Here is a 12,624-nt window from a genome sequence, read left to right on the forward strand (position 1 = left end):
GCTATCGGCCTGTGATCGACCCTACAGGTGCGTAGGGTTCTTTTGGCCTTTATATTTTTCTTCATCTTTTCCTAACTGCTTTGTTTCTTTTGCAGTGTCGGATTCCAATGAAGTGTATGTTCCGCGATGGAACATCCGCCGAGGAACAACCCTTCGTACCCCTGTGGAGTGCGTGGAATGGGCTCGCCACGCTGCTCCCCATGGTGCGTTGGGGGAAGCCATGGCTAGCTACCAGGAGGGTAGGCTAACCAATGAGCTTCGGGTTCTCCAGGCCCGGATGCAGCCGTGCGTCGAGCTGCTTTGTCGTGAAAACGACAAGTTAAAAGCAGCTCGCGCCAAGGAAGTATCTCAAGCGCGGGCTCTTCAGGAGGAGAACCAACAGTTGGCCGCAGCTGCTGCGGAGAAGGAGAAGGCCTTCAAGGCCCTCGAGGTTGAGGTTCAAGCGCGACTCGAGGCCCGCTCCAAGGCTGCCCAAGCTGTTAACGAACAGCTTCGGCTGGCTAAGGAGACTGCGAGGAACGCAACCGAGAGGGCCACCAAGGCTGAAGCCGTTGCTGAGCCTTTACGCGTGGAGAATGAGGAGCTCAAGGCCAAATTAGAGGCTCTCCAACGTGCTCATGATGCCTTGGCAATGGAAGATGCCAAGAAACTCCAGGAGATCTTGGACCAGAGGGGTGTGCTTGACCATACCGAGCGGAAGCTTAAGGGCGTCGAAGAGGCTGCCGCAAAGGAAGTGTTACTTGCCAAACTTAGTAAAAGCGAAGCCGAACGCGCCTGTACCCAAGCTCAAGCCGCCCTTCAAGAAGCTCTGGTTGCCAAGGAATGGCTTCTTCGAGAAGCGTTGTCTCAGGTATATTTCTTTATCTTTACGCTTTTCTTTGCGAATAGAAAAGGTTTTGACACTATCTTTTTTTTTTTTTGTAGGTTGTGCATCGGGTCTTTTCAGAGACTTCTTATGATGATGCTATGAGCGCAGCCCTCAACGCTTCTCATGAGGATGGGGAAAAGGCCGGCTTCCTGCTTGGTCTAGGGTTCGTTGAGAAAGGCATCCCGCCTTCCAACTTCCCTTTGTTCGATGTGGATACCGAAGCTATTTATGACCAGGCAGTAAACCCATACGCCGCATTCACTCATCCAGTGGTGGAGAAGGTGAACCAAGTAGCTGCTGCTGATGATGGGTTAGCTATCCTTAAAGCTTTCCTCGAACCGCCCCGTTCTTCTGATAGAGCGGGTCCAAGTGGAAGCGGCCCTGAAGCTTGATCCTGAAGATCCCTTCCCATTGCTAGGATAGTCTTGTACAGATGTATTTATTTTTTCTTTTCGTAGGCGGGTAGTTACCCGGCCATTCTTGTAATAATTCGTTTGTGAAATATAAATCTTTTTGCGTATAAGATTGTTATTTCCTTCTTTGGGTTTCTTGCTTTATAAACTTATGACTTGCATACTTAGTTTAAATTAGCAATTTTCCAAGTGTTTAGAATAAGTTAACCTGTTGAACGTGGTTGATAATGGGTTAAAGTTTTGCTTCCTCTTTCGTGATTGTGCGGGTAGGACCGTCACTTGCACTTAGTAGGATGGCTAAACTTTAACCTTCATCTGACCTGCGTGTAGGTTTTCCTCATCTTTTGAGGATAAGTTAACCTTTGAACGTGGTTGATAATAGGTGTGAAGTTTTGCTTCCTCTTTCGTGATTGTGCGGGTAGAACCGTCACTTGCACTTAGTAGGATGGCAAAACTTTACCCATATCTGACCTGCGTGTAGGTTTTCCTCATCCTTTTAAGAATTTTGTTTTGAACCGTTCGACGCGCGGTTGTCAATAGGTTAGTGTTCAGTTTCCTTTCATGATTCATGCGGATAGACCGGCACTTTCATTTAATGGGATAATTGAACTCTTCCCCTTCAACTGACCTGCGTGAAGGCTTGTCACGTTATTGGGTTTGTGCGGGTAGGACCGCCTTCCCACGCAACGACTTCACGTAATGTGAATGCCGTCACCAGTGTTGCATAGTTTAACCGTTCGACGCGCGGTTGTTGATAGGTTATTGTTCAGTTTCCTCATTATGATTCGTGCGGATAGACCGGCACTTTCATTTTTGGGTGCTGAACTTTTCCCCTTCAACTGACCTGCGTGAAGGTTTTGTCCTTTTTGGGTTTATGCAGTCTTTTGCCGTCTTCCCCATGCCACGATTCTTCACGTAATTATGCGGTGAAAGCCGGCATATTAGTGTTCAGAAAAGTATAAATGTAAAATCATCAGCTTCGATGTTCTAAAGAGAATCATTTCCATTAGAAGTGGCTCTTGGCCTTTTCTTTACAAATTGGAATTGATTTACATGCAAACTGTGTAAATGAGCTCCCTTCCATGTTGTTGGGATGGGAGTGCCATCGAGCCGATACGCACCTGGTTCGGGATCTCGTTCTTTACGCAGCATGTAGTCTCGACATTGAAGCTGGAATTTTTATTCGTGTTTTCCCCTGCTGGGGTTCTACACGCACCCGCCTGCTCAGCCTTTATTGCGCCACGAGGTGCGCGAGCGTCCCATCTCTGACAAATGCTTCGACCATGTCTTTTACGTCTATGCATTCTTCAGTGTTGTGGCCTTTTGTCTTGTGAAAGTCACAGTATTTGCTCCGATCAGCATCGTGACGATGTCGGATTATTGGAGGCTTTGGCCACGGGAGCTCTTCAGTGGCGAATATCTCAGTGACGCTTTTGGTGAGTGGCGTCCATCTGGAGTTCCGGTGCGGCTGTACATTATCCCTTCCGCCCAATCGATGTTGCAAGCCGGATGAGGTGTCAAAGTTTACCCTTGACTGCCAAATGCCTAGCTTCCGCTTTTTATTTAGTCGGGCGGTGAGGACGTTGTCTTCTCTCGTCTTCTGAGTGTAGAGGTTTGTGCTCTGTGGGAGATCTCTACCCAGTTGCTTCTCCGTTTCCGCATAGCGTTTTGCTGCTGTCATGATGGCATCCCATGTGGATGGCATGCCATCTTTACCCGTTAGGGTGCGGATGAGCTCTGGGTCATGCGCGCCCTGGATGAAGGCAGCGCGAACAAGATCTTCGCTGATATTGCCCAAACTTAGCTTCTTTGAGTTGAAGCGAGTGATGAAGTTTGGCAGAGATTCATCTTCTTCTCGTATGCATTTGAGGATTGTCCATTGCTCCTCGGTATACTTCCGTTGCTGGCTGAAGTGTTGGCTAAACTTCTGCTGGAAGTCTGCCCAGTCGTAGATGTGGTTGACCGGTAGACGATCAAACCAAGCTCTAGCAGCCCCAACAAGCGTCATTTGGAACATGTAACACCACGTGGGTTCCGTCCAATTGCTGACGGTTGCCCCCGCTATGAACCTGTTCAAATGATCGTCTGGATCAGATATACCGTCATATGTGCCTATGTTAGGCATTTGTTTGGCACTCTTTGGGGCGATTGCTTCCGCAATGTCCTTTGCAAATTTGGACGTTCCCGCTTTTGCAACGTTTGGTCTGAACGTTTTGGAGAAGTCTCGTGGACTTCCACCTGTGCTTTTTGGTTTGAAGGTTTGTCCAAAATGCCTTTTCGGTTGGGATTCCATTTCCTTACGCTTCCCTTTTGCCCTATGGCGAGGGTTCGCGTCGGAGTCGGATTCCTCCGAGTCATCCTCCCAGTATTCGAATTCGTCGGCCTGTTGTACGGAACGCAAGCGTTCGTCCAACTCAGCCTGGAATTCCTTTTGTCGTGCCTCCGCCCATGCCTTAACTTCATCGAGAGTTTGGCGGGGGAGTCTTCGTTTCTCAAACTGGGTATCAGTGGATCCCAGTAGGCGATCATTTACTGCACTTGCCCCAGCTTGAGTAACTGGGGTAGTGTTCGTAAAATTTACTTCACTTGCCCCGGCTTGGGTAACCGGGGTAGTGTTTGTAAAAACTGTGTTGCCGGTATTCCCCCCAGTAGCTGGGGTTGTGGTTACCGGAATTTCTCTAACCATCTTAGAAGTTTGAAAAAACTGGAGAAAAATAAAGTTCTAGCTTTATGCACGGATGGCGCCAATGAAGAAACACTAACCGGACCCCGGGCCGCTTACGGGTAACCTGGGGGTTAGATAGATGTTTCCCACGAGGGGTTAGACCCTGAGAAGATGATTCTTCTGATAACCTGCAAAACAGACACCGTGAGCTCGTCACTGAGAAGGGGGGGGGGTTCCTCCTTGTGACCACCCTCCGGCGTGAGAATCAGACTAGATTGCTCTTTAAATATAAAAGTATACTAAGAGATTGCTAGAGCAGATATCAGGTATAATATGATGATATATGATAAGATATGATGGTCATACCATTTGTGGTATTTATAGCCGAAGGTAGGTTTCCAAGGAGGTGTGGCCGGCTGCAACAGTGTTCCTGTTCCACCAACAGTAGCCTACGCACGTGCCCTGCTGGTAGTTGGTGGGTAGGTAGCGGCTGATAGCGACCAGGCCTGCTGTATACTATTCCTTTTCCACCAACTGCCGGCTACGTACGTGGTATGACAAGAGTTGGTGAGTAGGCAGCGGCTAATAGTGACATACAGTGTAGGAGCATGCTGCTCGCCATACTGTTGTCCATAAGCTGTCGTATCTTTAGTCAGATCTTTTTCCCATACCTCGTCAGGTACAGTACAGAAGATCTTCCCGTATCGTACGGACTGGCTTATTTGGGCGGGAGTATTCCCCCTCCCGCCACTGTGCGGGATTGTTCCCGGCTTCGCTCATTCCTTCAGGTGACACTGAATGATCGAGAGCTAAGTGCCTTGTGCGTGTAGCCTTGCTGCGCGGGTGGTCTTCCCTAATGGCTTGTATCCGAGGCTGCGGGGACAGGCGGAGTCCTTCACCATTGGGAGGCATTTCCTGCGGGAACAGCTTGCGTACTGCGCGTAAGGACGTCACGTCTCTGAGCATGGTTGGTCCTGCGGATCCAGTTGGTTTCTGCGCAGACGTCCCTGTTCAAGGTGAGTCTTGCGGGTCCAACTGGGCTCTGCTGGGACCTACCTCTTCAACGTCAAATCTAGGTTGGCAACCCACGGACCACTCTCTTTGTTAAGGCATCCCACGGACCACCCTCTTTAATAGTCTGACGCTACTGCGTGAAACATCGCGCTCGCTAGACGTGGTCCATGTGCGTACCGGCATGGAGTTAGAATCAAAGATAAGACCGATTCGACCGGTTATGAAAACATTGGATTGTACTATCGCAATGGGCGTATTTGTGTAACTTTAATGGTTATGTGATGTTATTTCGGTACTTCCTGTCACAACGCGTATGATATAAGTAGCTAGTTAGTTTTAAACGTATTGTTATTTTGGTTAGGCTTAGTTTATCTTTTATTTAAAAAGTTCTCGCAAGAAGACATTGTTTTTTGTTACAGACTTGATCGACTACTTAAGAGCATCAACTACAATAGGCTTGTAGAGTGGTCTATATCTATGAGCTATAAAGCGGACGAGGAGGTGGCAAATCTCGTTGCTATGGATGTGGTTTGTAGAAGTTTATGAGTGTAGTTTGTAGATGTAGACTTCCACCGGACTTATGGTGGGGCCCATCTGTTTTAGAAACACACATATATTAATATAAGGTAATGCAATATAATATAGGTTTATTGGATTTTAATAATCCCTATTGACTGGTATTGGTCGATAATAATCTTTATTTATTTTATCGCCACTGACGGTCTCAAATTTCGAAAAGTTGGCCTCTAGTGGTCCCTCGTTAAAAATGGCTTAACGGCGTTATACTTTTTACCGAATTTCAAACTACTTTTTTAGGGCTTTTGATAGGAAGTAGAATACGAATTGATTGATGTAAAACTTAACTCGAAACAGTGATCCAGACGACTTAATTTTTGTTAATTGAAAGCTCAAATAAACGAATTGAAGCAAAAATCAGGTCGTTTGAATCACCGTTTGAGTTAAGTTTTATATCAATTGATTCGTATCATCCTTCCGATCAAAAGCCCTAAAAAATTTGTTTGAAATTCGTAAAAAGGTATAACGCCGTTAAGTCCTTTTTAACGGGGGACCATTGGGGACCAACTTTTTGAAATTTGGGACCGGCAGTGGTAATAAAATGAATAGGGAATATTATCGGCCAATACCAGTCAATAGGGATTATTAAAATCCAATAAACCTATAATATATAAAATTGATTTTTATGAAGCTGATGTGTCTTTTATGGAGTTTTTTTTTGTTGTGGATACGTACAAACTCGTCGCAAGTTGGAGGCCCACCATAGAGTCGATACCTTTCCTAGTTTTTCAATGTTCTTTTATAGATAACTCGTCGGTAAATTCATTACCATCGTTGTTTAATGACAAAGTATCATCAACGAGGCTGACTTTCACTCACTAATTGCTAACAAAAGCCTCCATCGCTAAAAGCCTTATGTTTTGTAATGAAAATTTTCATGTTTCTAGCTATATCTAGACATATTAAACTTAAAATTTTTAAAAATAATCACTACGTTATAAACTAAACATTCAATGAATGAAATTAGTTATTGACATAACCTTTTCATGACTTAAAGCAATTATTATTCTTATGATAAATAGTGGAGGTCCAAATCCTTTACATGTACTAAAAAAGAGAGATTTGTGTGGTGGTGACTTGTTTACTTTTGACAAAAACTAAAGCATCTTTCTTTCTATCTCAAACTTTAAACAAAGAATAAACTTTTGTTCTTCTTTATAAAAGTATAGAGATTTCAAGAAACTAATGGGAAGATTAACATGGAAGGAGTGCTGGGATTGTTGAAGCTGCGAGTGAAGAGAGGGATCAATCTTGCGGTTCGTGACACCAAAAGCAGCGACCCTTATGTTATCGCGACGTTGGATGACCAGGTATATACTGATCTCTTATCTTTGTAGATTATTAAATGACGAGTTGCTTGCTATATAGCTAGACATGTTTTGAATTGAACGTTGTTGGTTTGCAAAATCAATGGCATGATTCTTGTTTAATTCGTTTGGTATATATCGTATGTTTCATTTATAATTGAACTTTATTGTGTTGTGGTTTCTTTTGCGTATTGCAATTTATTTTAAAGTGTTTAATTTATATCATTTTACAAATGATGCTTTTAGTGGGTGCTTTGGAGCACAAAAACACTTCTACCTTTCAGCCAAATAAAATTAGAAAGAGAGATTTTTTATTCTGTTTTACACTACTCGTATCTTTGGTGTGTTTATAGGAACTGTAAAGTACTGACTTTTTCTTGGAACGAGAGGTTAAAAAACACTCTTTTCTTGATGCAATTTGTTTGTAATGTTTCGGCTCCTTGCTAGAATCTTTTGTTTTATATATCCGCCGTTCAAAAAAAAGGCAAAAAACAAACTATGCTCTTGACTTGGGTTTTAATGCAGAAAACAAAGACTAAGATCATCAAGGGGAGTTGCAACCCTGTGTGGGATGATGAATTGACTCTCACCTTGAAGGACCCCGAAGCTCGAGTACATATTGTAAGTACCCGCCTTTTAAAATCCAAATTGAAATTATAGTAGAGTTCCAAAAAATGTACATGTTTGTATTAAAAGAAGAGTTGTTGTATTTTAATAATCTCAACTTTCACATATTTGGCTGGAATAAATTTAACTTACGAAATGCTTACAGACAATCCCGACTTTGAACCTTTTTTTTTCAACAATCCCATAAGTATTTTTCATGTCAACAAAAAGCTAAAGGGGTTACTTTTCAGTTAGCATGAAATTACTGAAGAAAAATATGTTTAAAGTTTGGGCCATTTGTAAATATGTACTGAGTTGGGATTAATCCCGACCAGTTGGTGAAAATTGGGACTATTAAAATCCAATAACCCTTATAAGAAACATCGCATGTTGCGTTTTAGGCTGTGTACGATAAAGACATGTTCAGTAATGATGACATGATGGGCGAGACAGAAATAGGCATAAAGCCTTACATAGAATGCCTTAAAATGGGTAAGAACTTGAACAATGTCCCAGATGGTACTAAACTTGATCATGTTCAACCGACGGAGCATAACTATCTAGCTAATGAGAGCTCCATTGTTTGGGAGAATGGTAAAGTTGTACAAGACATGAACCTTAGATTGAAAGGCGTTGAATGTGGCGAGGTTGTAATCCAAATAGAATTGGTTCTTCTTCCGGGTCGTAAATTACATGTATAGATAATCTTAGGGTTGGTTCTGTTTCCATCGGTGTCTATTGTGTGTTACATATAATCAAGTTTTAAGCATCATAATTAAACAAGGTTTTAGTTATATTTTGTATGAATTTATGGAGGTATTGTATTTGGATTTGGTTTTCAATGTACTAAAGTGAGATAAAACGGAATCGGCATATATTATTGTCCTATTTCTAACCTACTTTATACGGAAGTTAATCCAGTAAATGGTCAGTCTGAAAAATGTTAAAGAGGTAACGTATAAGAGTTAAGTTTAACAATATTTTTTTAGTTATGCTGAGAGTTCAAGTCTCGCGGTGGACAGACGCGTGTGTCAGCTATTCACAAAAAAAAGATTCTATATATTATTTCATCCGAATTTTGAGTTTGCTTACTGTAACTTTAATTATTTTTAACGGCTTGTTTTAACCCATTATCATTTTTGTTAAAAACGTTTGACCCGAACCAAAATAACTTTAATTTACAAAAACCAGTTGCGCCGCGCACCTCGCCCATTTAGCTAGATATATAAAATAGAAAAAAAAAGTTAGTATTGAAGCTAAATGAGTAAATGCATTATACTCATGTTATCTTGTATAGATTAAATATTATTATACATATATAGGAGTTAGCAACTTAATGTTTCACATCACTATTCACTACTACTATAAAAGGTTGATAGCACGTCTGTATTTCACATAACTCTTTCAAATAAGCAAGTGTGTTTTTTGTAAAATCGTAGAACGATATGGCTCTAACTGGAAAGCTAACCGGGCATATTGAGCCCAATTCCGGTTGGGATGTGTTACATGATCTCATAGTGCACAAACCAAACAACATATCTTCCATTTGTCCTGATAGTTTTCATGGTTGTGATCTGGTTAGTGGTCAAAGAGGTGTTGGATCCACCATATGCTGGAATTATACTCATGGTATGTTTTCATGTGAAATCCATTTTGTTTTCAACTTTTTTCTTTCATAATCTCGTGTATATAAGTAAGGTCGCACTTAAAATAGGGTATGAGAGGGTGAGATAAGGACAAACATTTTCTTTATTGAGGATACAAAGAGGATGCTCACTTTTTACATAACTTTAATAAAGTATAATTATCTATGAATCTATGATAATTATGCTACTGATATCAAGTATAAATCTATGATTATTATTCTACTCTCTATAACCAATTTTAAAATTAGGATTGTTCATAGGTTATTGTTAGGATTATTAAAATTCATTTTTTTTTGTTTTTCTTACATACACTATTTGTTACAAAGTAATGATAACAAGTAGTGATAATTGATAAAACTAGTAAATGTTAAGTAATAAAGATAAAAGAAACTTATAAGAAAATGATCACAAACCATCTTATTTGTGTATTTCTAAAAAACCTTGTAATTTATGTGAGTTTTGATTAGTAGATTATAATGAAATCTAGCATCAATTTACGTGTGCATGATTATCATTAGTAATCATCTAATTAATGTAATTAACACGTATTCACACCTTTGGTTCGATGTTTTGTTACATGGAATAAAGACGGGAAAAAGAAAAGTTCCAAACAAATAATCGAAGCAGTTGATGAGATAAACCACAAAATCGTGTTCAAGGTAATCGAAGGAGATCTAGTCGGGATATACAACAACTTCACTATAACATTCCATGTTGAACCAAAGGATGTTGTTCAACAATTAGCTACTTGGACCTTTGAGTTTGAGAAGCCGAATGCAAGTGTACCGGATCCAGTTTCTTTGATGGACCTTATGTGCGGTATTATTAAAGACATGGATGTTCATGTGATCAGCAGTAAATTAATCTGAAGGAATGTGTCGAGTTTGTGCGCGTGTGTAGTATTTCTGAAATAAAATGTTGTAAACCATGGTTGCTTGTGACATCTATGTGGTATTCTTCTTATATATAGAATTAATAAATAGATTGTGATAGTAATGTAATAATTTGGGCGTGTTTCTTTCTTTCTTGTCTGTAACATATTTCCAATAATGACCTAATAAGAGTTCATAGTTTGTATTTTCTTTTAACTTATATATATGGATATGGATATTAACTAGCTATGCCTTATCTTAAGTAGATCACACACAGAAGTTCGTTGGTATACATAATAAAAATTTTATTGATTTACATAATGAAAGTATTAATAATATATTTTATAAAGCTTTTGTTGATTTTCATTAGATCATCGATAAAGATACACATACACTTACATATTTATATACAAATCGCTTTTCAACAAATCAATTTGCGTCGACTTTTTTTTTTTTGTGTAACTATGAATCAGAATCGGTTCTCTATGTATTTGGTGATTGCGGTTCAATTAAACGGATTTGAGTTTTGATTAAAGGGTGGCTTGATGTGAGGGTTATGGGGTTCCCTGTTGATCTTTTGGATTGGATCGAGACTTCGATTATAAGTGTGACTAAGAAAGAAATTATAATTTATTTTGATTGGTGGGCTATTTGAAGGCATATAAACGGAATTCTTGAAGAGGCGTTGCTTTTTTTTAAGGACGTTATTTACTTTTATTCTCTTTGGTTCTCGAATAGGAAAAATAAATATAATCTTAGATGAATAGAGTCGTTAAATAACCTTGTTCTAAAGATGTAATATTTTTATACCACCCGGCTAGTATGTTGTTACTTTTTAGTCGCCGCTTTTATAAAATTCCGCCATTCAAAAATAAAGTTATGTAGCCCACAAGCAATCGAAGAAAAGAATATGACGGGTTCGACAGCATAAAGCATTAGTATTTTTACACATTTAATTTTTACATGGTCATACTATAAATATAAAAATATATTTTACATGTTTGGTAAATTTGGACCTTTATTATTATAGTAGCCTCTCGCTCTTATCAAATCTTACGATAAAACACGTTACCTTTCAACTTGAACTAATTCAGAATTTTGAAGTTATAAAAACAGAAGAAAATAATTGTGAACCTAATTTTACATGATTAGATAATTAAAGGCCATGAATGATAGAAACATGTGATATTGTTTAGGATTTTAGGACTTACACTTCATCCTTTCAATTTTAAATCTACATAAATATCATGTTTCATGTTGTCTTAAAATTTAAAAACGTGTGGACCCCTGCTTCGCTTTCACATTTGAAAAAAAAAATCTTAAATCAAAAGAAAATTAAATGTTTAAATTGTGAGAAATGCTGATTTTAATAATTTTCTACAACTTCTTTGAGTTAATATTGATGGCTATTGATGATGCGCATAGGTAGACTCATGGTATAATTATATGGTCAACAGCCTTTCATGAAAAAAAAATTAGTGTTAAATATAGACTAAAATCACGATCAAGTGGGAAGTGTCCTTATGTTGGCTAAGAATCGGATGACTTATTTTGTTGAAACAATGGAATAATAGTAACTTACAAGTAATATATTAAAGACTTCAATTTAAAAAATGAGAGATGTTGACTTCAAGTTCTACATGTAATAAAAAAATAGAGGGTTTCAGGATGGGCATAGGTTTTCTCACCTATTCAGGGTGGTTTCCGATACTTAGGGAATTGAGATGGTTGGGTGAATCAGTACAGTAATCTAAAGTAGTCGTTCAAAAAAAGTATAATATATTAATGCGTGTGATTAAAGAATAGAAAATCTAAACTATTCCGTTATTTTTTTCACTTTGTTTAACTTTTTACAGCACTGGTCATTACGATCAAAATTAATGGAAACAAGTTAGAAATCCCGCACGTTGCGGCGACTTGAACTTGATTCGTGAGGGCGACTTGAACTTGTTTCGTGAAGGAACCTTAACGGCTATGCTGGTTATCATGCCGGAAAACCTTAAGGATCCAAACTCCCTCTCTGTATGACAATATCTGCTTCAAAAATCCAAAGTATTCATTTGAAAATATTTTGTTAAATTTTTTGAGGGATTTGAACTACCAACATATATTATATAATCTTTTTTTTAATGTGAACTATCCATGGGTGTTTTTTTTTGTAAAAGTCAATTTCTAGTAATAATGCACACCAATTAAACATCGCATTCGCGTTTATATATACACCTCTAACTCTCACCAAATCTTATGGTATAATATGACCATTATCGACCTCTCGCTCTCACCAAATCTTATACCAAATTGGACCTTCATCGACCTCTCGCTCTCAACAAATCTTATGATAAAATACGTTACCTTTCGACTTAACCAATTTTATAAATTTAGAAGAAACAAAACAAAGAAAGTAATATGCACCAAAACTTAAATTATTGGATAATTAAAAGTCATGAATGATAGAAACATGTAATGTTGTTTAAGGACGATAACATGTGATCTTGTTTAGGATTTTTAGGACTTAAACAAGGGGGAACTTGCGAACTTTCAATTTGAAATCAACATAAATATTTATGTTTCATGTTGCCTTACAAGTTAAAAAGGTGCGGCCATAAAAAATAAAAGACAATTGAGTAACAAACTGCGCCTATAACCCTGTTTTTTGC

At 39.1% G+C, this 12,624-nt stretch overlaps 2 protein-coding genes across 3 annotated transcripts; both read left to right on the forward strand.

Annotated features, from left to right (window-relative positions):
- The first annotated feature begins 6,565 nt into the window (after positions 1–6,565).
- LOC143598729 (protein C2-DOMAIN ABA-RELATED 7-like) lies at positions 6,566–8,255 on the forward strand. Of its 2 annotated transcripts, XM_077076874.1 has the most exons (4): positions 6,567–6,615; positions 6,706–6,846; positions 7,369–7,464; positions 7,851–8,255. In XM_077076874.1, the coding sequence occupies exons 2-4, from the start codon at positions 6,736–6,738 to the stop codon at positions 8,148–8,150; spliced, it is 507 nt and encodes a 168-aa protein (XP_076932989.1). In that variant the 5' UTR covers positions 6,567–6,615; positions 6,706–6,735; the 3' UTR covers positions 8,151–8,255. The 2 variants fall into 2 exon arrangements, with proteins under 2 accessions (XP_076932988.1, XP_076932989.1); XM_077076873.1 differs by having other exon boundaries at positions 6,566–6,846.
- Positions 8,256–8,744: 489 nt separating this feature from the next.
- LOC143598730 (MLP-like protein 43) lies at positions 8,745–9,989 on the forward strand. The gene is made up of 2 exons (XM_077076875.1): positions 8,745–9,078; positions 9,684–9,989. Exons 1-2 carry the CDS (start codon positions 8,895–8,897, stop codon positions 9,962–9,964), a joined length of 465 nt encoding a protein of 154 aa, XP_076932990.1. The 5' UTR covers positions 8,745–8,894; the 3' UTR covers positions 9,965–9,989.
- The last annotated feature ends 2,635 nt before the right edge of the window (positions 9,990–12,624 follow it).

Source organism: Bidens hawaiensis, unplaced genomic scaffold (genome assembly GCF_021521415.1).
Source record: "Bidens hawaiensis isolate Kalapana, Puna unplaced genomic scaffold, B.hawaiensis_p1.1 tig00050766_1, whole genome shotgun sequence".
Classification (NCBI taxonomy): Eukaryota; Viridiplantae; Streptophyta; class Magnoliopsida; order Asterales; family Asteraceae; genus Bidens; species Bidens hawaiensis.